Source organism: Xiphophorus maculatus, chromosome 14 (genome assembly GCF_002775205.1).
Source record: "Xiphophorus maculatus strain JP 163 A chromosome 14, X_maculatus-5.0-male, whole genome shotgun sequence".
Lineage (NCBI taxonomy): Eukaryota > Metazoa > Chordata > Actinopteri > Cyprinodontiformes > Poeciliidae > Xiphophorus > Xiphophorus maculatus.
This window is the reverse complement of record NC_036456.1, coordinates 8153535-8176944: the sequence shown is the minus strand read 5'-3', so window position 1 is coordinate 8176944 and position 23410 is coordinate 8153535. Positions and strand designations below refer to the sequence as shown.

The following is a 23410-nucleotide window of genomic DNA, read 5'->3' as shown; positions in this document are numbered from 1 at the left end:
TGATTCGGTTTGTGGATAAAAGACCAAAGAAAGATCATCCCACTTGCAGCAAAAACTAAGAATATGTCATTTTGATGCTATCCTTTAGGGGGGGGAGTTATTATTATTTTTATAATTTTTTACCGTATAGCTGCTTTCACATTTCTTGACTTTAAAAAACATTCGTCTTTTATTGCTCTAACAAAATCTCACATGGAAATCTTTAGAATTTAAGTCTAGGGACTAAGTTGGCCTTGAAAGAAAGTTAATTTAGTGTCTGATGAGACTTTTTTTTTTTTTTTTTTTGCTTAATTAGCCATGTGTTTTCAATCACCGTCAGTGAGGTTTCCACTGCCAACTTCTTTTCAGTCCAATGGCTGAGTTCACGAGATTTCTATGAAAAACATCCTAGTGTTTCAGTTTCCGAGTTCATGAATCCATGCAGCCTATTAAGGCTCCAGGGGAATCTGGAAGAGCCGCAGTGCTTGTTTGTCACATTTCCGTCTGGGTTCAACTATTTAATTATTGGTCAGAATTCAGATTTAAGCTGCTTTTCTCTCAGTTGTTGCCGATAAACGGTTTGTGGCTTGTTCTCTCGTCTTACCCATTTTGATACACAGCTGCAAGCAATGGGCGTGTGTCAAGGCATTTTTATTCATCAGGGAAATGACTATCTGAAAATTCAGAGACAGTACTGAAATAAAGTTTATGTTGAATGTGTTGAGTGGACGTATAAAAGTTGTGATTTTGTCATAAACCTTTTATGTTGTTTTTTTTTTTCTATCAATTGAAATTCGGATTTTTCTAGAGTTTGCCTTTGGAAGAGCATACAGCGCCACTAAAAGATTCATTTATTTTAACTCATTTATTTGTAAGAGTTTGAAATTCCAGGTTGTTACAAAATAATAAGCAAGTCAATTAATTACATGATAAATTAAAACAATCATTTGCATAATTTATTGTGGTGTTTTTTTTTAACTGGATGACAAAAGCCTTCAGTCTGGTGCTTTGGTCTCTATTAGCCTTTTATTTTGAAAGGCAGTTTTGTTTACAGAGACTTCACAATCAATTTTATTTGTTGTTTCTGTTGTTTTGTTGATTTATTTTGGATATTTAAAACGTCTTCCAGTTGCCAGCGTCAAATGTTCATGAGAATTGAAAGTTAATTGATATTTGAGAGAGCGTTCTTGCATTATTATCCCATTATATTACTTGAAACAACATTATCGCTTATTACACTCATTACCGGAACAATTCAACATTTATTACCGTGACAAGCCTACATGCATATAGAAAAAGTCAGACTTTTTATTTGTCCTGGGTTTTTTTTTTTTTTTTTTAACAGAAATACAGAAAATCCAAACAAATAAAAGAATTAGCTAACGTCTTGTCACTAAACGTACGGCGAGGACGCAAATACAATCGCTAAACAATCCTGACCTTGATTTGAAATTTAAACAGAACCACGAAAACATACAAGCGGACAAACGCGGCTCCTCGTTCCGATCCCAACCGTGAGCTGAGAAAGCTGAGAAAGCCGAGTGCCAACCTGTCTGTCCTCCTCTCCCTTCCTGTCTGTGGTGAACCCGTTGCCTCTCCATCTTTCTCACATCCCGGCTGCCCGGCATGCGTGCAGCTGATGCCCGTCTGGCATGCGCCGTGTCAACAGAGCATGGGAAAAGTTAATCAGCAGCTTGGCATCTTCCCCTCTCCTCCCTAGGAACTTCTCAGCTCTCCTTTCAAAACTATCTACCACAGTTTTACTTCTGTTGCCATCTTTTTGGGATTTTCTTTTTTCTGCGTATTTCTACTGAGATCCGCATGATGTTTTTTTCTTGTTGTTGTTGTTGTTGTTGTTGTTGTTGTTGAGCTTGTATCTTTCTTCCAAGCACGAAACAAACCGCGGGCGGGGGGGAGTCCTGGATGGGAAGAAATGCCACCTGTTGAAATTGTTGTTATTGTGATGACGGAGTGCCCTCTAGTGGCGAGATTGGAACTCAGACCCTCATGCTCTTTTTGATAGGAGGAAAATCACTGTATATATATATATATATATATATATATTAATTGTTCTCTTACAGATAATTAAAGTTAGCTCTGTTTTTGCTTCTTCTGTAGGCTTGCAATGGATGTGGGGGCTCCAAGTGTGACTGCAGTGGAGTGAAAGGAGAAAAGGTAAAAAAGAAAAGTGTGTTAAAGTCAGTGTTTTTTATAAACAAAGTACGTATTGTAAAAGTACTTGCGTGTTTTGATTTATTTTCACATTTTGTCGCAATGCAACCATATCTTTGTGAAATGTAAACACGTAGTAGTGCATAGTTTATTTTTAATAAAACAGATTTTAAGTTTTATTAACATACTTTTCAGTCTGCATTTTGTAAAAACCACCTTTTTCTGCAATTCCAGATGTTGCAAATTTTTTCCAAAGCCTACAGGTTTACCCTTTGCAGCTGTAATTGCAAAAATAGATTTCTAGTCAGCGGTGCCGAAAATGCGGCCGAGAGGCGATCTGCGGCCCTCTTAGTGATTTCATATGGCCCCCGGAGCAAACGCAGACAGTTGATGCACTTTAAAACATCTTTTAGGGTGACATTTTTACAGAAGAAAACCTTTAAAATAAAATAAAATTTTACTTATTATGATGTTAGTTGTACAACAAAAACTATTTCTCGTTTATTAAGCAGGTTTCTGCATCCATCTTACTTTTCTAGTATTCGACGTTTAACATTTTTCCTGCCCTCTGATTAAAACAGCAAGCACTTTAGAAGAAAGAACGACTTTCCATTCTGTTGCTGACTTAGATAAAACAAAACAAAAAACACTAATTTAGCTCCAAAAATAAAAATGATCAACCAAAACAAAAAAGAAGTGCGCATGTCGGTCTTATAATAATGCAAGCATGCAAGAACCTTTCCATGTTTTGGACCTGTAATCGTTTACAGAACACTTTTTACAAATATTTGACCATTATGCTCATTTTAATAAAAATTTTGCGGCTGATAATATTGTCCCTTTTTTGTCTAGACAATAAATCAATAACAATATATATCGCGATAGACACATGATCGATATCAATAGATATTACGTCACTGAACTCCGACGCAGAACCGCACAGCATTCTGGGGGATGTAGGCAGGGGAAAGACTTTAGCCGCTGAATCTCTCATGGCTAGCTAAGCAAGGTTGGTGGCATCAACAAACTCAGTCCCTCTTCGGTTACCTAGCAACAACCTGTTTAGTAGCTCGCACAGCAGCACTTTCGGGTTTCTGTGCCTCATAGCTGCTTAAAAATAAAAAACACAATGCCGTGGAGAGAAAAGTGAGGATAAAACAGCAAATGTCATGCCACCAGCTCCAGTGGCAAACTTATCAATAATTATCAATATTGACTGATATGAAACGCTTATATTGTGATACGTTTTTCAATCATATCGTCCAGCCCTACTGTTAACTGACATAAGGAAAGCTGTATGGTAACCTAACAGTGTCACATTATTGGACCCTTCTCTTATTTGAAAAGTGAATCTTCTACCAACAAAGAACTGCGATTGTTCCTTTACGAATGTGATATCATATGCAAAAACTGCAGCTCGATTTATTCTACGTCTACATTTTGATGTTTCACAATGACTATAGCTGCACGTCAGGCTTGTCAAAACTATTAGCAACATGTAAATAATCAACTGACTGTGTGTGTGTGTGTGTGTGTGTGTGTGTGTGTGTGTGTGTGTGTGTGTGTGGTGGCTTGCAGGGGGAGAGGGGTTTCCCAGGTCTTACCGGACAGCCAGGGGTCCCAGGGTTCCCCGGACCTGAGGGACCAATCGGAACCAGAGGAGAGAAGGTGAGTTTGGCTTAACGCGCAAACATTTCAGATCACACACACACAGAACTTAAAATAGTTTTGTCAAGAAGTTTTAACACTGGACTAAACTCAAGGATTTGGATGATCCATAAGAATCAAGAGTGTCGATCATCACAGTGGGCCTTTAGCTTTAGCAAAACAGGGCAAATTTTCTGAACTGACAGAAATATAGTGAAAGTGAAATCAAAATGGGAACAAGCATATCTCTTTCAAAAACTGTGTATGTGTTATTTTTTGTGTGTAGACTTGTATTGGGAAGTTTAACAATTTTGTCAAAAAAAAACCCCAATAATTGAATTAACTCTGTAAACAGAATAACTATTAAAACTTAACCATTACTAGTCAGTTTAAACTTAATCCTACTCCTTTCCGAGATCTGGGATAAATTGGAGTGGACCCTTTGAGCCAAACCTTCTTGTCCAGCATCAGTGTCTGACCTCATAGATGTAATTTTTTTTAAAAATTGGCTAAAAATTTATATAAACAAGGTTTCTTATGGAAAGCCTTCCTAAATGAAAATACCTACAGTTTCCACGTATTTTCCGTTATGTCTGGAAAATGTTGGCCAACGTTAAGAATGAGTCGTCACTCAAGTTTGCATGTCAGTGAAATCAGCTGAGCAAATAGCTAAGCTACAAACAGCATGCTTACTTTCTGTTTTCATATAACTCATTGATTGTTCTTTTGTCATCTTTTTATTGTAAACCACACGTTATTAGAAAATCCTGGATGAGTCAGACCAGGAAAATGTGTTCTTTATAAATCAGGATTCTTGATCTTATTTCGCTACATCACCCCTGGTCACCTTGAATCCTAAAGTGTTCAGCTCAATATCTCCCAGTTTTTAACCACACAAATGTTTTATTAATGATGTTCTTTGTTTTGTTTTGCGTTTAGGGAAGTGATGGACCTTCAGGACCATCTGGTCCAAAAGGAATAAGAGTATGTATATCGACTTTATTTAAAGCAGAATTTCATGTTAACCTGTAAATGTTTTGTCTGTAACTTCTATCATTCAAAAGGAAGAATCAAGTTTAATGCTGTTTTATTGATTTGTTTTTGATTTAACCTAAATACACGAAAAGAGTTTTTTTTAATTTTAATTATTCGTTTATATTCTTATTCTTTGTGTTTTATTTGATTCTTTCGGAGGCATTTCTTGACTGTATTATCCATTCATCTTCAGTTGTAATACCCCATGATGGACACCAGATGTCGCCACTTTGCCATATTTCAAACATTGTTGGATAAAGAAAGATTTATTTTTTTCTCTTTACAGAATCTCTAAATATATATATATTTTGTTTGTTTCGTTTCCCAACAGGGACCGCCCGGATTGCCTGGATTTCCAGGAACGCCAGGACTTCCAGTAAGTTCAAAATAATCCAGAACCACTCCTTTTGCCAAACCTAACCCTCGTATGTAACTCAACTACGCATTTCCTGTCAGGGTCTGCCAGGACAGGACGGAGCCCCGGGCCCGAGGGGAGTGCCCGGTTGTAACGGGACAAAGGTTAATGGGACCAAATTAAAAATTAGCTGGTTTTTTTTATTTTTATTGTATCATACAGTAGCTTCTTTATCCTGAGAAGAACCCTTTCTTTCTTTCTTTCTTCTTTGTCTTCAGGGTGAACCTGGTTTTCCAGGAAGTTCAGGAATACCTGGAAGACAAGGACTTCCAGTAAGTGATTAATAAAACAAATTACTTTTTCTAAGTAAACGTAAAATAATAATAGAAAAAACTCTTTACTTTTCATTATAGAGATTCAGGCATACGGCCCATGGAAGAGAAATTTAAGCACCTTCTTTAGTATTAAGGGTATTCACCTTTTATTCACAACTCAAAGCATTTTTCAACTTTAGGAAGCTTTTCGAGGAACCCTGTGTAGTTTGTCTTTCCTGGAGCCTTTTGAAATGATTCAAAATTACGAGTAATGTGTTTCACTCGTCTGAGCTTAAAATTTTCAATGTATTTTATCTGCTTCCCTTAAATATGATAGACTTTTAAGTGGAGACTTATTCACTTAACCTTCCTTGAAGACAGGGGTAGAAAAGTACAATGAATGTTAGAATATTTTACTGTCTTTTCGTTCAAAACCTCAAATTAAAAAAAACTACAACTCGTTTGAAACGTCTTTTAACATGGGAAGGCTGAAAGAAAATATAAATGCAAATATTTTTCTGTTTTAAAAAAGCATTTGTAAATGTAACAGTTGCTACAGTTTGGATATATTTTTAGTTTTGCTTAAGAGTGTCAGAAGTGCAAAATGTATAAAGTTATGGTTGTAGAACAACGGGACGTGTTCCTGAACGGAGCTCACATTCATTGCTCTTTTGAAGCAAATGCAAGCAAAACTACCGGTTCAGAGTAGTTTTTAATCACAAAGGTTTTTACCACTCAAGATTCTTCAAACGCAAAGCACTGATTTTCAGAATGTCACCTGTCTCCCATCTGTCTCCTCCTTCATAGGGTCCACCTGGTCTCCCAGGAGAAAAGGTAGGTGTAAGACCACCCCAATGTTTAATTGATGCCTGACATTACGCTACTTTCAGATCCAATGAAAATACAAATTTCTCCATTATATGATGAATTATTTGAAAAGTGCAGAATCTTGGCTCAGTCTTTCTACGGCCTGGATCCTCGATCGCTGCGTCACCAGATATAACAGTTTCATTGGACTTTTGAAGCTCTTTTTGTAGATTTTATTGAGACCTTCCTCTGTCAATAATACCATTTTGGTAGCGTGAAGCAATCTAATAATTTCCCATAATTTCCCAAATTGCTAACATAATGAAGATAAAGCTGGTTTTTAACAACTTAAATTTCGAGGTTTACAGGAAAAAAAACCCAAAACAAAGCAGCGGTGTATAAGATTAGTAGCTAATGCTTAGCAGCTAGCATTCACCTGAAAGCATCTAAAAGATTAGTTGTCTTTTAAAAGGCAGTATCATGTTTTTTGCCAGGCACATGATGCCATTTTATATCAAGTAACTGATATCAGCTGTTATAAAAATGCTACGTATGTCAAATATGACTTTTAAAAAAATGTTACTTCATAATTTATCGTCTCTTAATGTTTCAACATGACATGCACACCACCACACAAAGCAATGTCCATAAAGACATGTATGATCCGGTTTGGTATAAAATGACTTACCTGATGAATGGAGTGGAAACTGTGCGCCACTCCATCTCGTCCAACATCACCGTCTGACCTCAAAAATAAGAAATCAGCAAAAACCCATCTAAACACACACTTAAAGTTTCTGGAAAGCCTCTTCAGAAGAGATGAAGCTGTAGATTGCTACACAAAGGTGGCCTGGCATCTTTTCACACCACTCAAATTCATGTGTGTATTTATAGACAAGAGACCCAACAGTCTTGAAAATATGATGTACATTCAGCTCTTCTTCTAGAAATGACTGGTTTTCATGGCGTATGGCTGATGATGAATGATTTTTCTTCCTTTTCCTCAGGGAGACCGTGGAGATGTGTTTTTCACCAACAATTTTGGACAAAGAGGAACAGACGGTTTGCCCGGATTGCCAGGATCTCCGGTGAGGAAGCCATTCTTCACTCCTATGTTGAATTTAACCAACAATTTCAGAAACCACTGATTTCAAAACAACTCATTTAAAATGTAAAAAAAACCCTAATAAGATTTACCTTCACTTAACCTTTATGTAGAAGTTCAGATCCTTCTCACTCATTTCGTTACATGATTTATATTTATATCAAAATGTTAGAGAAATATCCATCCGATCTGCAAAGCAAATATTTATTTGTTTTACAAGATTTCCCGCATAAAAGGAGAATCCAGTGATAGAGTCAGTGCGTCTTTTATAAATAATGAATTTAGACTTCATGTTTTTGTTTCTTTATATTTTCACAGGGCAGTCCTGGACCCATAGGTTTTCCAGGCCCGACTGGCCCTCCAGGACTCCAAGGCTACCAGGTAAAGGAGAGCTTCTGAAACACACAAACACACACACACACACACACACACACACACACACGTTTGCGTGGGTATATTTGTGGGGACTTTCCATTGTCTTCCATTCATTTCTACAGCCTAAACCTTACCCTTATAACCCTAACCCTAGCCAAAACTCAATTCACACCGTAGTCCTAAATCTAACCCCTGACCCAAAAAACAGCGTTTCTCCTTGTGGGGCCAGGCTTTGGTCCCCACAAGGAGCAGTGGGTCCCCACAACGTAGTATGTGTCAGAAAAATGGCCTCACAAGGTATTAAACACACACACACACACACACACACACACACACACACACACACACACACACACACACACACACACACACACACACACACACACACACACACACACACACACACACACACACACACACACACAAATCATTAAAAGCACTGGACTAACATTCCTGAACTAAACTTGAACATTTTTCCTATGGTCTTCCAGGGTCTTCCAGGTCCTCCAGGTCCTCCTGGACCTAAGGTGAAATCAGTCACTTTTTAGCCTGTTTTTCATTTTTACGAGTAAATAAGCAAAAGACGGTCATAAATAATGTTTCATGCTGTAATGTAACGTGCTGAATCTTGATCAGCTCTCTTTGAATTTCCTGAACAGGGAAACATGGGTTTGAACTTTGAAGGACCCAAAGGAGACAAGGTGGAATACAAGTCCAAAAACACTTTTTGACTCATTGTACTTTGATCACAGTTACTAATAAAGTTTTTTTTACAGGGTGATCAAGGGTTGCCGGGTCCTCCCGGCCCTCCTGGACCAGGTCAGGGGGAACAGATCAGACCACCACCAACAGAGATCCAGAGAGGGGACAAGGTGCCTTCATCCTTCTAAATTTGATGTTACGCTTCTTCCATTCCTACAGATACAATCAGATTACATTAGAAGTCCGTAGTGACTTTTTTTTAGCATGTTGGTCTAAATATTGGCCACAATTTCAGAGCAACAGAACCAGAAACTGACCCAATATTTGCATGTGGGTCCTTTTGAACTTTTCTCCTATTTTGTTTGACTGCACACCCAAACCAAAATAAACATTCTAAATGTTAATAGAAGAGGCAGAAATGACATAAACAAATAATTAAATGTCTTTACTTTTAAGAATTTTCTGGATTTTCTTTTCTAAATAAATGAAGTCATATGAAAATAAAAAAAAAAGACTGGTTATAATAGTTATATTTGTCCATTACCATCAAGGTTGACCAATTGTAGACCATCATCAAGCTCTGTACCCTGCTACAGACTTCATTTTTAACTTTCACCACATGGTGGCAGTAGAGAGTACATAAGACATTTATATATGAAGTAACATGATTGCTTAAAAATGTAATACTAGTGATTCAACCAGAATACTGTAAAAAAAAAAAAAAAATGTTCTTGTTAGTTTCATTGAAGTGCTTCTGTAACTGTTAAACGTTTCCATTAAAGTTGTGTTTTTCTTCTTCCTCATTATTATCTCTAAAGGGTGACCCTGGCCCTCCAGGTGCACCAGGTGACCCAGGCAACCCAGGTCCACCTGTAGGTATCAGCTACCATCTCACCACCAGATTCATTCATATGAAGAAACCCTGTAAAGACCAGGCAAGAAAGACTAATTTGTATGCCTGTCGCTGTGATCCGATAGGGTCCCTATGGTGGCCAGAAGGGAGAGAAAGGAGAACCAGGAGAAGCAGGAAAACGAGTGAGTATCATCAGTCAAGAGCTCATCAAATAGATTGTAACCACCATTGTTAGACGTCTCCCTCTGACCATGAGATGCTCACTGGTGATTGTGTTAGCTACACCTTCGTAGTTCTGGTGTTGGACCCTCTTTTTCCTTCAGAACTGCTTTCATTCTTCATGATGTAGACTCAATGAGGACCCAGAAGCATTCTTCAGAGATTTCCATCCATGTTGACATGATAGCACGTTAGTTTACGTACAATGTGAATCTCCCTTACCACAATATCCCAATTCTATTGGACTGAGATCTGGTGACCGTGGAGGCTACTGGAGCGCACTGAAGTCCAAAGTTTTCTCCTCTGTTTTTAGTAAGCAAATCTATAGTCATTTTCGCGTTTTCACAGGGAAAACCCGGCAAAGACGGAGACCCAGGAGCTGCAGGATACCCAGTGAGTTACAACCAGCATACCAGCAAAATGTACGAGTTTGCATCTCTTTTAAAACCGTGACAGTTACATCTGTGACTTTCCATCACCATCAGGGACTCAAAGGAGAGTCTGGAAATCCAGGTCTCCCAGGCCGAGATGGAGAGAGAGTGGGTTTCTTCCGAAAATGTTGCTCATTGTCTGTCTTCCCATATTGTCAACAGCTCAACAGGTAATGTTTGAAACTTCTAAAGTCACTCTCCCACCTATTAACAGGGACAAAAAGGCGACCGAGGATTTCCGGGACCTCCAGGGCCGGTATGTATCTGAGATTCATTTGACACCAAAATCATTTGCTGAGTGCAGAACCGTTTTGTTTCCCGTATGAATTTTCTCCTCTTTAATTAATTTATTTTTTTGCTTATTGTATTGTTAGAGTAGATCTAGAAAATCAGTCCCTGAATGTCTGAACTTTGGGTGTATAGGGTAAAAAATGGTAAACAACAGAGATATTTAGCTACATGCTACGTTTACATCTTCTCATCATGGGCATAGTATAAATGTTCTACTAATTTTGGCCTTTCGTAGATTTTTTTGAACCGTTATTTTCCCAAGTTGTCTTGTTATATATTAGCTAGCTTCTGGCATATTTCTGGTGGGATATTTGATCACTCTTAGCTAAGACTGGAAAAGTTTAACCTGGTTGATTTTTTGGGATAGACCTGACTTTTGATCGTAGACCATGAGTCTTTTCAACAAGATTTGAGGTCCGATGAGTTGGGGATCACTATTGATCAAACGTCCAACCTTAAGGACTGCGCTGAGATACATTTCTGAGCTACTGCACTTGTCAAGTATAAACTTTTCTCTTTCTCTTTTTTTCCCACCAGTTAATTCGGCCTCAGAATGGAGCTGTTGTTGGTCAGAAAGGTGAACCCGGTGTTCCTGGAACTCCTGGAGCTAAAGGAGATAGAGGACCACAAGGTAATCCTAAGACAGATACAGGCACAAAACCCACTCGGTAAATATTTTTGCTTGTAGTTGAACAGTTAGCAGTTTTGCCAACCCCATTAAACTTAGCTTGCTAAGATCTTAACACTGGCAATAAAGTAATTTGGTCAGAAGATGATATCGGATCATCATAATTTTGGTTGCGCTTGTGATGATTCTAAGTAGTTTAGACAAGAATGCTTCAGAATATAAATGGAGTATCTCTTGGAAGTTGATGAGCAGACTGAGAAAGTTATTTTAACAAATTTTGAACATTATCGCTAAAGTTCAGGCAATGTTCTTTTCGGAAAATAAAAACAATAAAAATTGGTGACTTAAGGTACTTTCCTCATTTTTAATGATTATGTTGATCTTTCTCCTGCAGGTTTCTCAGGGCCTCCGGGATCACCAGGGGTTCCAGGCATAGGCGGCAGCGGTCCTCCGGGTTCTCCAGGTTTCCCTGGAGACAGAGGTCAGAAGGGAGAGCCCGGCATTCCTTCGGTTGCCTTGCCCGGTCCCCCAGGACGTCCGGGAAGTCCCGGAATTCCTGGTCCTCAAGGGCCGCCTGGACCTCCCGGCTATAGCTCACCGATCGATAATTGCCTTCCTGGAGATCCTGGGCTTCCTGGAGTCCAGGGTGCAAAAGGTTTCCCTGGAGAGCAAGGCCAGAAAGGTAAGAAAATAAAAGGAAGCTGCTCAGTAATATATATCTGACTTATTTGGCTTAGTTTTACGAAACAGAAATCTGTTTCCTAATATCGCAAAAAGTTAGCGCACCCTACACACAAAAGATATTCTTGCCTCCTTACTCTGAAATAACTTTAGCCTCTTTTGGAGACTTCTTTTAGCGTCCTGCAGTCTGCTTTCAAGATAAACTTGGTTAGACAGCTAGATGTGGACATGTTGGCAGATGTTTAAAATGTCATCCACTTGTAGACTTTTTTTTTAATCAGTGAGTGAAATGGCTGATTTTCAATCAACCTATTTAATTTCCTCCTATTTTTACTGTTTATTAATGCTACTTGAATTTATTAGTATTGTAACAGTCGATATTGCGTGGATGTTGTGTATCTTCTTGCCATTTTATAACAACATCAAGTAACGTTGTTACCTTCAGCTATTATATATATATAGCATGTAGTATATATATGAAGACAGCAACTTCAAAAAAAATGTCACATTGCATCATAGCTGAAATTGGACTCTGTCTCTTTAAGAAGCTCCTACCCTTTCCGACACTCCCCTTTCAGCAACAGTGCTTCTCTGTGATGCCGTTTACAACTATTCTCAGGACCATTGGACTGAGAGGTAGTTTGTAGAATAAGCTCAGCAGGTGTTTGCCAAATGTTGCTGCCACTAGTCTGGGGGAGCAGTTTGGGGAGGTGCAGGGAAGAAGCGCTTTGTGGGGCGAGAGCTCAACTAGGGACTGAAGCTCCAAGAAGGAGTTTTGCATAAATAGGCTGCGCATTGCATGAGCAAGCATTTTGCACAGCTCAGTGGTTGCCATGGGAGATTCAAGGATTTCTCAAACATGCATGAAAGAATCAAAACAACACTACAGGTATGTTTCTGATGAGGGAATAAAATCATAACGTAAGGCTCAAAAAAGTTGATTTTGCATATTAACCCTCTATTAAGAATCCATATTCAAGGATTTAGAACATGGGGGTATTCAGATCTTTTCAGGACCGTAAAAATACCCCATCAAAGTAAAATAAAATGAAATAAAAAATTACCAAAGTAAAATCAAATGAGTAATAAAAAATTGTTGGAGAATTGTCAAGTGGTTCATAAGAAATGTACAGCTGTGCACAGAAAACACTGACGACGATCACGATGTTTCAGGTCAGAAGGGAGAAACCTGTGTGAACTGTATTGACGGAGGCAATCCTGTACCTGGGCCCCCAGGGCCTCCAGGACCGCCAGGCTTCCCAGGTAACGTCTGTGGATTTTTTTTTCTTATTTATGTGTTTATTTCTGACATCAGCGGCAATTTGGTTACTTAACATGTTCAGATCTGCTCTGTTAAAACATATATATTCGGCATTATATTTTGCTTACCTACTTTACCTCATAACGAGCTGTAAGTAAACATTTGGAGCAGACGTTTGATTAATCATGAAGCAAAGAAGCAAAAGTCAACATATTATGCCAATTTATGGCATCTTAAAAAAGTAAAAATGTGATTATTGTCAAATCAAAAGGCATTTGCTGGTGTGTGAGCTGTGTGCAGTAGGAAATGTGATGATTATGGCTAGTTAGCTGTAGTGAAAAGCTAAGCCATAGTTGGGTGTACTGTTTGTTGTGTACTCTGAACCAGACATTAAAGGGTTTTTAAATATACTGTGCTTCCATTTATTTTCCTAATTTTTATCAGGCATTCCTGGCCCGCAAGGTTTCAAGGGAGACCTAGGTTTTTCAGGAACACCAGGCCTTGGTGGACCCCCTGTGAGTAGTTTTTGACAAGCATGACTTTTGTATAAGATAGCTATTTTGGGGTTTAGCTGTCAAAGGGTTAAAGGAAAAAATGATCTTATGTGCACCACCAAAACAAAGATTACTGCCAAACTTGGAGGATCAAGAAATCACTAAACCCTCCCGCGGACATAGCTCGACACTCAGGAGGAGTGCGGCAGATGTCACGGTTGGACAGCATGAAGACAGGAGGGTGTCACATCAGACCATCAGTTCCCGAAACCACACACACACACACACAAAAAAAGGTTTGAAACCACACACAAGGTCAGTGCGACACCACCAGACCAAAAGATAAAAAGCTAGAGTTGTCTGAATTACTTTGCCTCTTAAGACCGTGGTAGGGTTAAATAGAACATATTTGGCCTCATGAAGTATCCTAAAAGCTCGAAAACAAACCCACCATGTCTAAACCAAGCCCATTCAAGAACAGAATATAAATAAATTAACTAAAGTCATCTATCAAGAGTTTGGGACTCAATCAAACCACAGAGAGAACAATTATCTACTAATGGAGAAAACATGGAACATTGGTGAACTTTGTCAGGAATGTCCAGTCTACCAAAAATTACTTCAAGAGCATATCAATGATTCATTCAGTTGGCCGCAAAAGGACCAAGAGCAACATCTTATTGGCCCCCGTGAAGGTCAGTGATAACAACTCAACAATAAGACAGAACCTGGGCAAAAATGGCTTCCATGGGAGAGTTTCAAAGTCAAAACCCCTCTGCTGACCAAAAGGACACAAAGGCCTGCTTCACGTTCGCAGATACAATTCTGCGTGATTCTCAAGAATTTTGGAGAAACTGGAACAAAAGTGGAGCTCTTTGGAAGATGGCAATACACTGTTACATCTCAAACATGGTGGTCGCAGTGTGATACCCAGGAGCAACTTCGTTTCCTTGGGAACCTGGTTGACTTGTTGGAATTTATGAAACCATTAATTCTGCTCTTTACCAGAAAATCTTCAAGGACAATGTCCATCCACCGTTTTGACATGCAGCAGAACAAAGATGTGGCAAGTGGCAGACAAGTTTACCAATGAAGGACTCAAAAGAATCTGATTGAGATGCTGTGACGGAACCTTAAACAGGCCAGTCATACTTAATCAGAGCCCTCCAATGTGGGTGAAGGACAGCACTTCTGCATAGGAGACCGAGCTAGAATTCAGTCGAAGTGAAAGGCAGTAGTTGCTTTCAAGGGTGGGAGAACCATTTTTAGGTTTAGGGGCAATTGGTATGACCACAATGGTTTGGATAGTTTTTGTCCCCTGTTAAATAAAAACTTTATTTGCTAACTTTATTTCATTTGGAGATTTGTGAAGAATACCCTTTTCACGTCTTTGTAGCACATTACAGACAACAAACATTAAGAGAACATTTGTTAATTTTTATTGCTGATGGTAATTATTGTTGCTGTTGAAAATTTGCGGTCAAAGGTGAAAGCAAGAGCAAAAGAGTTTTGAGCTTCTACATCTGGAAATGTTGAATGATTCCAAGTTTAAAACTGATAATGATAAAGAGACTGAATCATTCAAATCTGAGCAAGGCTAAATCTAAATAACTGAGTTGTTTTTCCTTTTAAAATTTAAGAGTCAGTCTCTTGCCTATCTTGCCTCCTATTACATGTCATTGTCTTCCCTCCATCCCTTGAACTTTTGTTTCCTCTGTAGGGTATTCCAGGTCCTACAGGTGCTCCAGGTTTCCCCGGAGAAAAAGGAGAGCCAGGAGATACCTTCGGAGGTGGTGGTGTGAAAGGAGAGAAGGGTGACAGTGGTTTCCCTGGACCACCCGGTCTGCCTGGCCTGGATGGTCGGCCCGGTCGTGACGGAGCGCCTGGGCCTCCTGGCTCCAGGGGAGCTCCTGTGGGTGACTTTCCAGGATTTTGCGCTGCCTTACATCAATCCAACCCCCCATCGGACATTTCATACATGTTTGTGTCTGTGGTCTGCAGGGGTCTCAGCAGTTAAAAGGAGACCGAGGTCCCCCTGGTGACACAGGTCCGGCCGGCATCCCAGGAGACAGAGGTCCGCCAGGCAGCCCTGGTTATGGAATCCCGGGTGCGCCAGGGGAGAAAGGTGTTCAAGGCAACTCAGGAGGACCTGGCATTCCCGGAGAACCAGGCAAGAAGCAAATATATCGATTCTCATATGAACTGGTTTTACTTTAGTTTTTTAACTAAATACATCACTGATCACCCCTTCTAAAAACATTGCTACCCCTGCATTGGATTAGAAGGTGTTCTGGTGTGGTTTTAAAGGTCAACAAGTTATTAAACCTTAACAAATGTTGAGCTTAACTTAACATTCGGCAAATAGGTGGGGCTGTCGTTTAATGACGTAAAAGCAGCTCTTGATAGACACAAGAGCTGTTTCACAAATGTGTGAAACTGCGTACCGACATCAGTTGGACAATTTACATAAATTATCTTTCATTGGCTGTTCGAATAGCTGTGCTTTTAAGATCAGGAAAATGTACTAGGAAATCAACATTTACCTCAATTTGCAGGTCGAAAAGGCGAACCAGGTCTGACGGTCGGAGAGAAGGGTCAGCAAGGACCCAAAGGGATGGATGGCAGCCCAGGGTTGCCCGGTCCACAAGGTAGCATGCCACACCTGTGAAGTAAAGCATTTACCTTCACCATAACAACAGTAATAATGCACAAATTGCTACTTCTTATCAGGTCAGCCAGGTTCGGATGGACAGCCTGGTTTAACAGGTTTGCCTGGACCAAAGGGTGAACCGGGACAACCGGGCATCGGCCTTCCAGGTCCTGCTGGAGTTAAGGGTAAATGGATATGTACCCATCCGTCTTATGCTTCTTTTGCCTCATAAAAGTGCTCATGTGAATCTTTACATCTGCTTTTGGTTCCTAATTACCGATGTTACCAACTTTCACGTCTGTTCGCTAGGATACCCGGGTATTCCGGGCCAGCCGGGAGCACCTGGAAAAGTAGGGAGAATGGGAATAGATGGACTCCCCGGGCCACCAGGGTTTCCTGGACCAAAGGTAGGCTAATTATCTCTCAAATGATTGACAGGCATTGAAACAATCTTTAATTTTGGGCAATATTATTTTTCCTGTCTTGGATAAATCTGTCCACTGAATATTTAATATCTTCCCCTCCTGACTGAGTGAAATGAACCATTTATTTGTTCCCTGTCTGTGCATTTAAAAGGGTGAGGCAGGCTTTGGACTTCCTGGTCCACCAGGTACACCTGGAGTAAAAGGAGCTAATGGATTCCCTGGACAAAAGGGAGATCCTGGTTTCCCCGGCACCCCAGGTGGACCAGGGCGACCTGGGTTTGATGGCGGACCAGGACTTAAAGGTATTACAAATATTGTATGAATACATTACATTTATTGTTAATACAGCAACTTAAGACGATGGTTAAAAATCACAACAGCTTTTTTTGACAGCTACCCCTTTACTTGTCCTTGTTTAGGGGAGCCCGGCTCACCAGGCCAACCTGGACCTCGTGGGCCCCCTGGAAGCTCAATAGGTGGTGTACCAGGTGCTCCAGGCCTTCCTGGTCCCCCAGGGCCAATGGGACCACCAGGTACGTCACAAAAGATTGGGTCGAGGTTGATTTCTTACTGTCAAAGGAGTTGGAACAGAGAGTTATGGGGTTTTTGTCCATTTTGTATAACATTTCTGAATGTTTTATGAGATTAAATACTTGTTAGCTTTTTTGTTAGCATGACTGACTCTTTTGAAGTCAATGTTTGGTGTTGGGATTTGGATGGAGTGTGTCGCCTTTAATGAAGTCAACAGTTTCCACATGAGCACCTTACGAAACGCTGCAGCTTGGGTTTGTTAGGTTGATTTACAAGCACAAGTCGCTACCCTGTGTGTTTGTGATTAGAGCAGGTTATACTTATGTAGAGAGTTAGATGCCATGTCTGTAAATGGCTGCTCTACTATTTTGTGGGACCTTTAGTATTTGTCTATGAAAATGTCTCTGTGTCTTTACGTTGTACCTCATTTTACCACATTTTTGATCCACCAAATGTTGGAGAAACTTCCATGAGCGTCTCTTCCTGTTTCTTTGGTCCAAACAGTCTCATGTGAATGCAGTTGGCACAACGCCATCTCACAGAGATGCGCTTTTGATGCCCGACCACTCTTAACATCACTTAGTGCGATTTCCGCAAGAGCACACCAAGCAAGAACTAACACCAGCGTGTCAGTGTACCTGCTTTTGCACCAGCGCGACCTTTTGCCGTTCTCCTTTTTCAATGTACAGACCAACTTAAGAACAGGAAGTTCTTAAGTGTTAGATCACTTTCAATATGCAGTTGCTGCCAGACAATCCGTGCTAATGCAGTTATTGTGTATATAGTTCAGGTCTAAAGTTTATATACATTCTTCACTGGCATGAATGTCATACTGTTTCCGGAATTTGAACGGTTGACTGTTAATTCGTTTTGGTGTTGATTGATAATGTCATCACTTTCCTAAAATAATGACCTAAGTAAATTTTTGCCAAAAGGTACCTCACTTTTGGCAAAAAAAATAAATTATATGTATATATATAATACACAGCATTACCCCTAGTGTATCATAAGCCTGGCGGGCCACCAGGCTTTACTTGTGACCCAACCTGGCTAAGCATTGCTTATTTATTTAAGTCTTTTTAAAATTCTAATGGAATTTGAAATGTGACATATTTGCTGCTGTGACGGTTTCGAACACAGACTCTTGCATTTTTCCTTTCATTTAATTTATGTTTGTCTCATAATGTGAATGAAAATCAGCTTCAGGCGGCGGCTGATTCTGCCAGGTTTCCTGGGAATGTTTTCATAAATTCATGAAGTAATTCAGACAAGGTTAAACTTTTATTTAGCATTCACTTATTAAACTAACTAATTATAGCATATCATCTCTACGGACCATAAAGTTTGTTCAAAAGAAAGAAAAATTGAACCTTAAAAAAAACAACTGATTTGAAACTGAAAGTGATTTTGAGGTTGAAAAATAGTTTGGAGCTGTAAAAACAAATATTCATACCCGAAAAGTTTGAAACTGAAAAAAATTTTAACTAAAAAGAAACAAAAATTAAGCTGAAAATACACATGCCAAAGCTTTTAAACCAAAAAATAATCTAAAACTGAAAACAAAACCCTTGAATCTGAAAAGTAGTTTTGAACCTTTTTTTTTTTCAGTTTAATCTTTTTCCCCATTTGACCTAACTTTATGGCCCCAATTTAGCTCCATACAACTCAGTAGATAATTTGGATCGTGATTAGGGCTTCGAAAAATGTGACATTTGTAATATTTACAAAATAAAAACTTTACTGCCTTCTCCATGGTTTTACTTCAGTATCTCAAGGCTAAAAATGGTTTCTCCAGGAGAGAATTGCTAAAGACTTGGCGTCAATTCAAATCAGAAGCAGTGGAGGTTCAGATGTTTCTATACTGATTTATATGATCATCCTTACAGGATACCCAGGAGGAAATGGAGAGAAAGGAGACCCAGGTCCACCAGGCTTAGACATCCCTGGGTCCCCAGGTGACAGAGGGAATCCTGGTTTTCCTGGCCCTCCTGGACCAATAGGAATCCCAGGACCCCCTGGAGGACCTGGAAGGGACGGCGCACCTGGATTTCCAGGTAAAATAATGTAATCTGTAGCCTTGAATTAAGGCACAGTATTTATTACTATCTGGTATACAGCATGTTGTGAGGCATAGTTTCGCTGAACAGTCCAAGTATCTGTTGATCTTTTGATCTGATCAGTCGGTCAAATGCTGAATAATTTTTTTGCATCGACGCAAAAATCCATCTAGCATTTTCATCGCTGAATGGGTAGCTAAGCTGCTAGTTTTATTAACATCATAGACTTTTCAGTTTGTGTTTTCTCCTAACACACGTCATCTGCTTTCTCTTGGGATGCTGCAGGTCCGAAAGGTGACATGGGTCCAATGGGACCTCCAGGACCATCAGGGGGACCTGGCTCTCCGGGAGGACCTGGTGCACCAGGCCTAAAAGGTATTTACACGCAAGCCGTCGTTGAGTTTAAAGTTTAAACTCAACGTTTAAACTTTAAACAAACTAGCTTTGTTGGCCACCAAAGTTACCATCTGCTTCCTGATAGCTTCCTATCAGTTTTTCAATTAAAGGGATATTTTACACATTTTAATAAATCCGAACTACATTTCGCCAGTCCCAGTTTAAGATTTAAAACATTTATTAATAAATAAGTAAAGGTCAAAGTACTTTGAACCACACAATCTCTTAGGTTCCTATGTTTCTGTGCCACAGGTGAGCCAGGATTTCCAGGCAGTAACGGCATCCCAGGTGGACCTGGTTCTAAAGGAGAAAAGGGAGACCAAGGCTCCCCGGGATTCCCAGGACCCAGCTCGCCAGTAGATATAACAGGGGCTAAAGGAGATCCTGGAACTCCAGGTACGATAGAAAACATTCAAACATCACCTCAGTTACGGTGCTATCTTTAAATTTCCAGTAAACTCTCAGCATAAAGATACATTAATAAGGAATTCCCCCTGTGTTTAGGATTACCAGGCCTTCCTGGACCCAAAGGCATCGCAGGTATAGCTGGTGACCCTGGATTGCCTGGACAAGATGGACGCCCTGGCATCCCTGGACCGCCAGGTAAGGGGTTACGTCACGAATGGATGGACGGAGGATGGACAAATATTCCAACGCTAAAAAGACGTCGGTCCTTTGGCAACAATGTGTTTTGGCCGTAATTTAATGTCTTTATTTTGTCCAGGGCTTAAGGGAGAACCTGGTTTTCCAGGGAGTCCTGGTGGTCCTGGATCTCCAGGTCAAAAAGGCGCAATGGGAGATATGGGAATTCCAGGTGGGTGAGCTGTTTCCCTCCCTCTGCTAGTACCGTCTGGATATTTTTTAGTTGGTGTTAAACACATCGATATTAATGGGAAAAAAAGGGTGAAAAACACCCTTTTTCACTTTTACATTAGGATATGTTTAAAAAGGATCCAGTTTTGCAAGGTTTTGAAATTGTTTTAATATAATATATATTTCACACTGTCAGTATTTAATGAGTATGGAGGCCGCTTAGGTACATGAAGGAATTTCTTTCTTTTGCATTTCTGCGGGATAAGTTTGCGTTCCCCGTCTGTCTGTGTGAACTGTCTTTTCATTATGACTATGAATTTCAAAAACACTGTTAACACCATTTAACGACAACATTTTTGACACACTGACTATGTTAAAACTTTGTAGTGTTATGTTAACAATAAAACTAAAAGATAGCAATTTAGTATGAAAAGTTTTCTGTACTTGAACATTTGACCCAACAATGTCGATCTTTCCTCTTTGACACAACAGGACCTCTGGGGTTAAAAGGCACACCAGGTCTTCAAGGTCGGCCAGGAACCCCAGGTCAGCCAGGAGTACCTGGCCTCCAAGGACCAAAAGGTGACCCAGGTTCTGCTGGCGTTGGACCACCCGGACCACAGGGACAAAAGGTGACAGAATGAAGTGTTTTCAGTCCTTATTTCACGACATATTCAGGGTTCAGTTCGGCATGACAGATCTTGTCAATTCTCTCAAAAGGGAGATCCAGGTCAGCCCGGATTCCCAGGAGGTCCTGGATCTAAAGGAGGTCCGGGAACACCTGGCCTTCCTGGTTTACCAGGGCTACCAGGGGCTAAAGGAGATGTAGGCCTTGCAGGATTCCAAGGTGAGTAATTTTATTTTGGTACTCTCAGTAAATCTCTCATGTAGTCAAACAGACTGACTTGTCGTCTCTTGGTAGGTCCTCCTGGTGTCCCCGGTCCAAAGGGTCTTGATGGTGGGCCTGGTGCCCCTGGTCTCTCAGGAGCTCCAGGCAGACCAGGAGAGTCTGGTCGACCAGGGCCACCAGGACAGGTTGGGGAGAAGGGTCAGCCGGGAAGAGATGGGATCCCAGGACCAGCCGGTATCAAAGGAGAACCAGGTAGGTGGCAGTTCATACGGTGCGGATGCCCATTGAACATCTTTTGGAAATGTTCTGCCTGGCTCAGTTCATTGTTTGTGTCTACTCCAGGAATTTCTGGGTTTGGCGTTCCAGGTCCTCCTGGGATTCCAGGATCGCCAGGTAACTTATTTCCCATCATTCTGTATTTTAGCCTTAAATGTTGTGCCACTGTTCTCTGCAATCACTGGTACTTCCTGTGAAGGTGACAAAGGAGACCCAGGCCTTCCTGGTCCTACTGGAGGCCCAGGATTTTCCGGCCCAAAAGGGGACAGCGGCTTTCCAGGTCCCCCAGGTCGTCCAGGTGCCAGTGGCCCTCCAGGTCCTCCGGGACTGCCATTCCAGGGCCCTAAAGGAAATCAAGGACCCCCTGGACCACCTGGAAGAGCAGGTAAAGGGCCTGGGTGGCATTTATCACCACATGGTCGGTTGGATGTTCCTGCCTGGTTTTCTGATGTCAGATAGAAGAAGTCAGTGAAGCTACAACATCTAAGCTAAAAGCTAAGCTAAAGCTAAGACATTCTAAAGGTGTGCTTGGTTACCTTTTCTGTGGTAAAATGATTTCATACATATAAATCTTGAGCAAAGACAGGATCCAGTTGTCTGTATCCCGCTCTCAGAGAACCAGGCAGAAGCTCCACATTGAATCTATAGTCTGTCGTCACCGTGTTGGTTGATTTGCATGCGTCATTGTTTCACCAATCAGCACCGCCGGCCAGAGAGCCGTGCCTCTGCTCCGCTCCATGTTGAGCACCAGGTTTTCAACTTGACACCAGAGCATGTTGGGATTCTTCCCTCCTCTCACATCCCGCCACAGTCTTCACCGGGATTTCTCTTCGTGCCGGAACGTTACGTTCACATTGTTGTGCCCGAGTCGCCATCTCATGTTTCCTCTTTACCCAGTCCATCCACCCACATGTTTCCTCACCCATTTTCCCCGCTCTCTTTGATCCCATCTTGAGGCCTGGTGTAAACTCCTCATCTCTCCACGGTCCTGAGCTACGAGTGACTTTGTGTGTGTTTGTCTTTTCACAGCCTGAGTGTGTGTGGTTCCTGTAGATCATTTGTCAATTGGATTTAATCACTCAAGCCACAGACAAACTCAAAACACTCTCATAACGCTGTTTGATTTTGGTCCTCAAAATCAAACAGGCATTGTTTTTTTTTTTGGAGTTATTGTGTCACATTTAGCATATCACAATTATAAATGAGAACGCAGCAATTGTTCAGCGGATGACAACTACTGTCACTGACAGCAGATCTGACAGATCAAACATCATGTAGCTAGAGAATGCTGTAATATCTGTGACTGGTTGTCAGTCGAGCTGTGGCTCACCGCTACGATGCTAACAACCGAGATGTGCTCCAAACACCACTGAGGAAATATTTGGAATATTTTGATGCTGCGTTCTGTGAAGTAATTGTGACTTTTACAGCATGTAGCATTAACAAATGCTGAAATGTTGTTTCAGTGGAGATCATAGGAAAGTGAATAAATCCTTAGAGTCATGAAAGGCTAACAGCTAGCCTCGCATGCACTATAGTAGCAAATTTTAGTTATTTAAAACAACTCAAAATGGAAATGTTTATATAGATGCTAATACAATGCCATATTAGCATATTTAGCCTTTCTCTTAGTCTACTAATGCCAATGTTGCTATGCAAAACAACACTGAATCAATCGGCTAACCGGCTAAGCTAATCAGGATGATATCCAAACAAGTACAAGACCTGGGGAACAAAAGGCAGAGGAACATGCCACCATTGATCCAAAGAAAACTCACTATCAGCAAACTTGAAGGTCACATTTGGTAGCTGCATCGTAACTTTGATTAATAATTGTTGGCGACTAAGACAACAGCAGCAAACTCAGCATAAGTTTAGATAGTTAATATCCATTACCAGTGTTGTGTTAGACAGATATAAATATTTTCAGGAATCATTTATTGAAATTTCAAAGTTCACCAAAACCAAGGTCACCAGCTGTCAGCTTTTTGCCAAATTGTTTCACTTTTCAAATAACGTTTGCTGCGTAATGACGGATAGTTTACTGAAAACGGTCCACCGAA

The 23410-nt window shown here is 40.5% G+C and overlaps 1 protein-coding gene across 2 annotated transcripts in view; it reads left to right on the top strand.

Annotated features, from left to right (window-relative positions):
* Positions 1-23410, top strand: part of col4a5 (collagen type IV alpha 5 chain) — a 58727-nt gene that overhangs the window by 25342 nt on the left and 9975 nt on the right. For both annotated transcript variants that reach the window (XM_023346033.1, XM_023346032.1), the window contains exons 2-39: positions 2098-2154; positions 3730-3819; positions 4738-4782; positions 5165-5209; positions 5290-5352; positions 5467-5520; positions 6310-6336; positions 7317-7397; positions 7733-7795; positions 8281-8316; positions 8449-8490; positions 8566-8661; positions 9310-9363; positions 9470-9526; positions 9912-9956; positions 10049-10102; positions 10209-10250; positions 10823-10916; positions 11308-11595; positions 12768-12857; positions 13300-13370; positions 15070-15261; positions 15351-15519; positions 15905-15997; positions 16080-16184; positions 16309-16406; positions 16576-16726; positions 16844-16957; positions 18842-19009; positions 19298-19387; positions 19661-19804; positions 19913-20011; positions 20133-20222; positions 20714-20853; positions 20942-21068; positions 21144-21323; positions 21414-21464; positions 21547-21732. In XM_023346033.1, the coding sequence (XP_023201801.1) occupies positions 2098-2154; positions 3730-3819; positions 4738-4782; positions 5165-5209; positions 5290-5352; positions 5467-5520; positions 6310-6336; positions 7317-7397; positions 7733-7795; positions 8281-8316; positions 8449-8490; positions 8566-8661; positions 9310-9363; positions 9470-9526; positions 9912-9956; positions 10049-10102; positions 10209-10250; positions 10823-10916; positions 11308-11595; positions 12768-12857; positions 13300-13370; positions 15070-15261; positions 15351-15519; positions 15905-15997; positions 16080-16184; positions 16309-16406; positions 16576-16726; positions 16844-16957; positions 18842-19009; positions 19298-19387; positions 19661-19804; positions 19913-20011; positions 20133-20222; positions 20714-20853; positions 20942-21068; positions 21144-21323; positions 21414-21464; positions 21547-21732 (3691 nt within the window). The remainder of the gene's footprint in view (positions 1-2097; positions 2155-3729; positions 3820-4737; positions 4783-5164; positions 5210-5289; positions 5353-5466; positions 5521-6309; positions 6337-7316; positions 7398-7732; positions 7796-8280; positions 8317-8448; positions 8491-8565; positions 8662-9309; positions 9364-9469; positions 9527-9911; positions 9957-10048; positions 10103-10208; positions 10251-10822; positions 10917-11307; positions 11596-12767; positions 12858-13299; positions 13371-15069; positions 15262-15350; positions 15520-15904; positions 15998-16079; positions 16185-16308; positions 16407-16575; positions 16727-16843; positions 16958-18841; positions 19010-19297; positions 19388-19660; positions 19805-19912; positions 20012-20132; positions 20223-20713; positions 20854-20941; positions 21069-21143; positions 21324-21413; positions 21465-21546; positions 21733-23410) is intronic.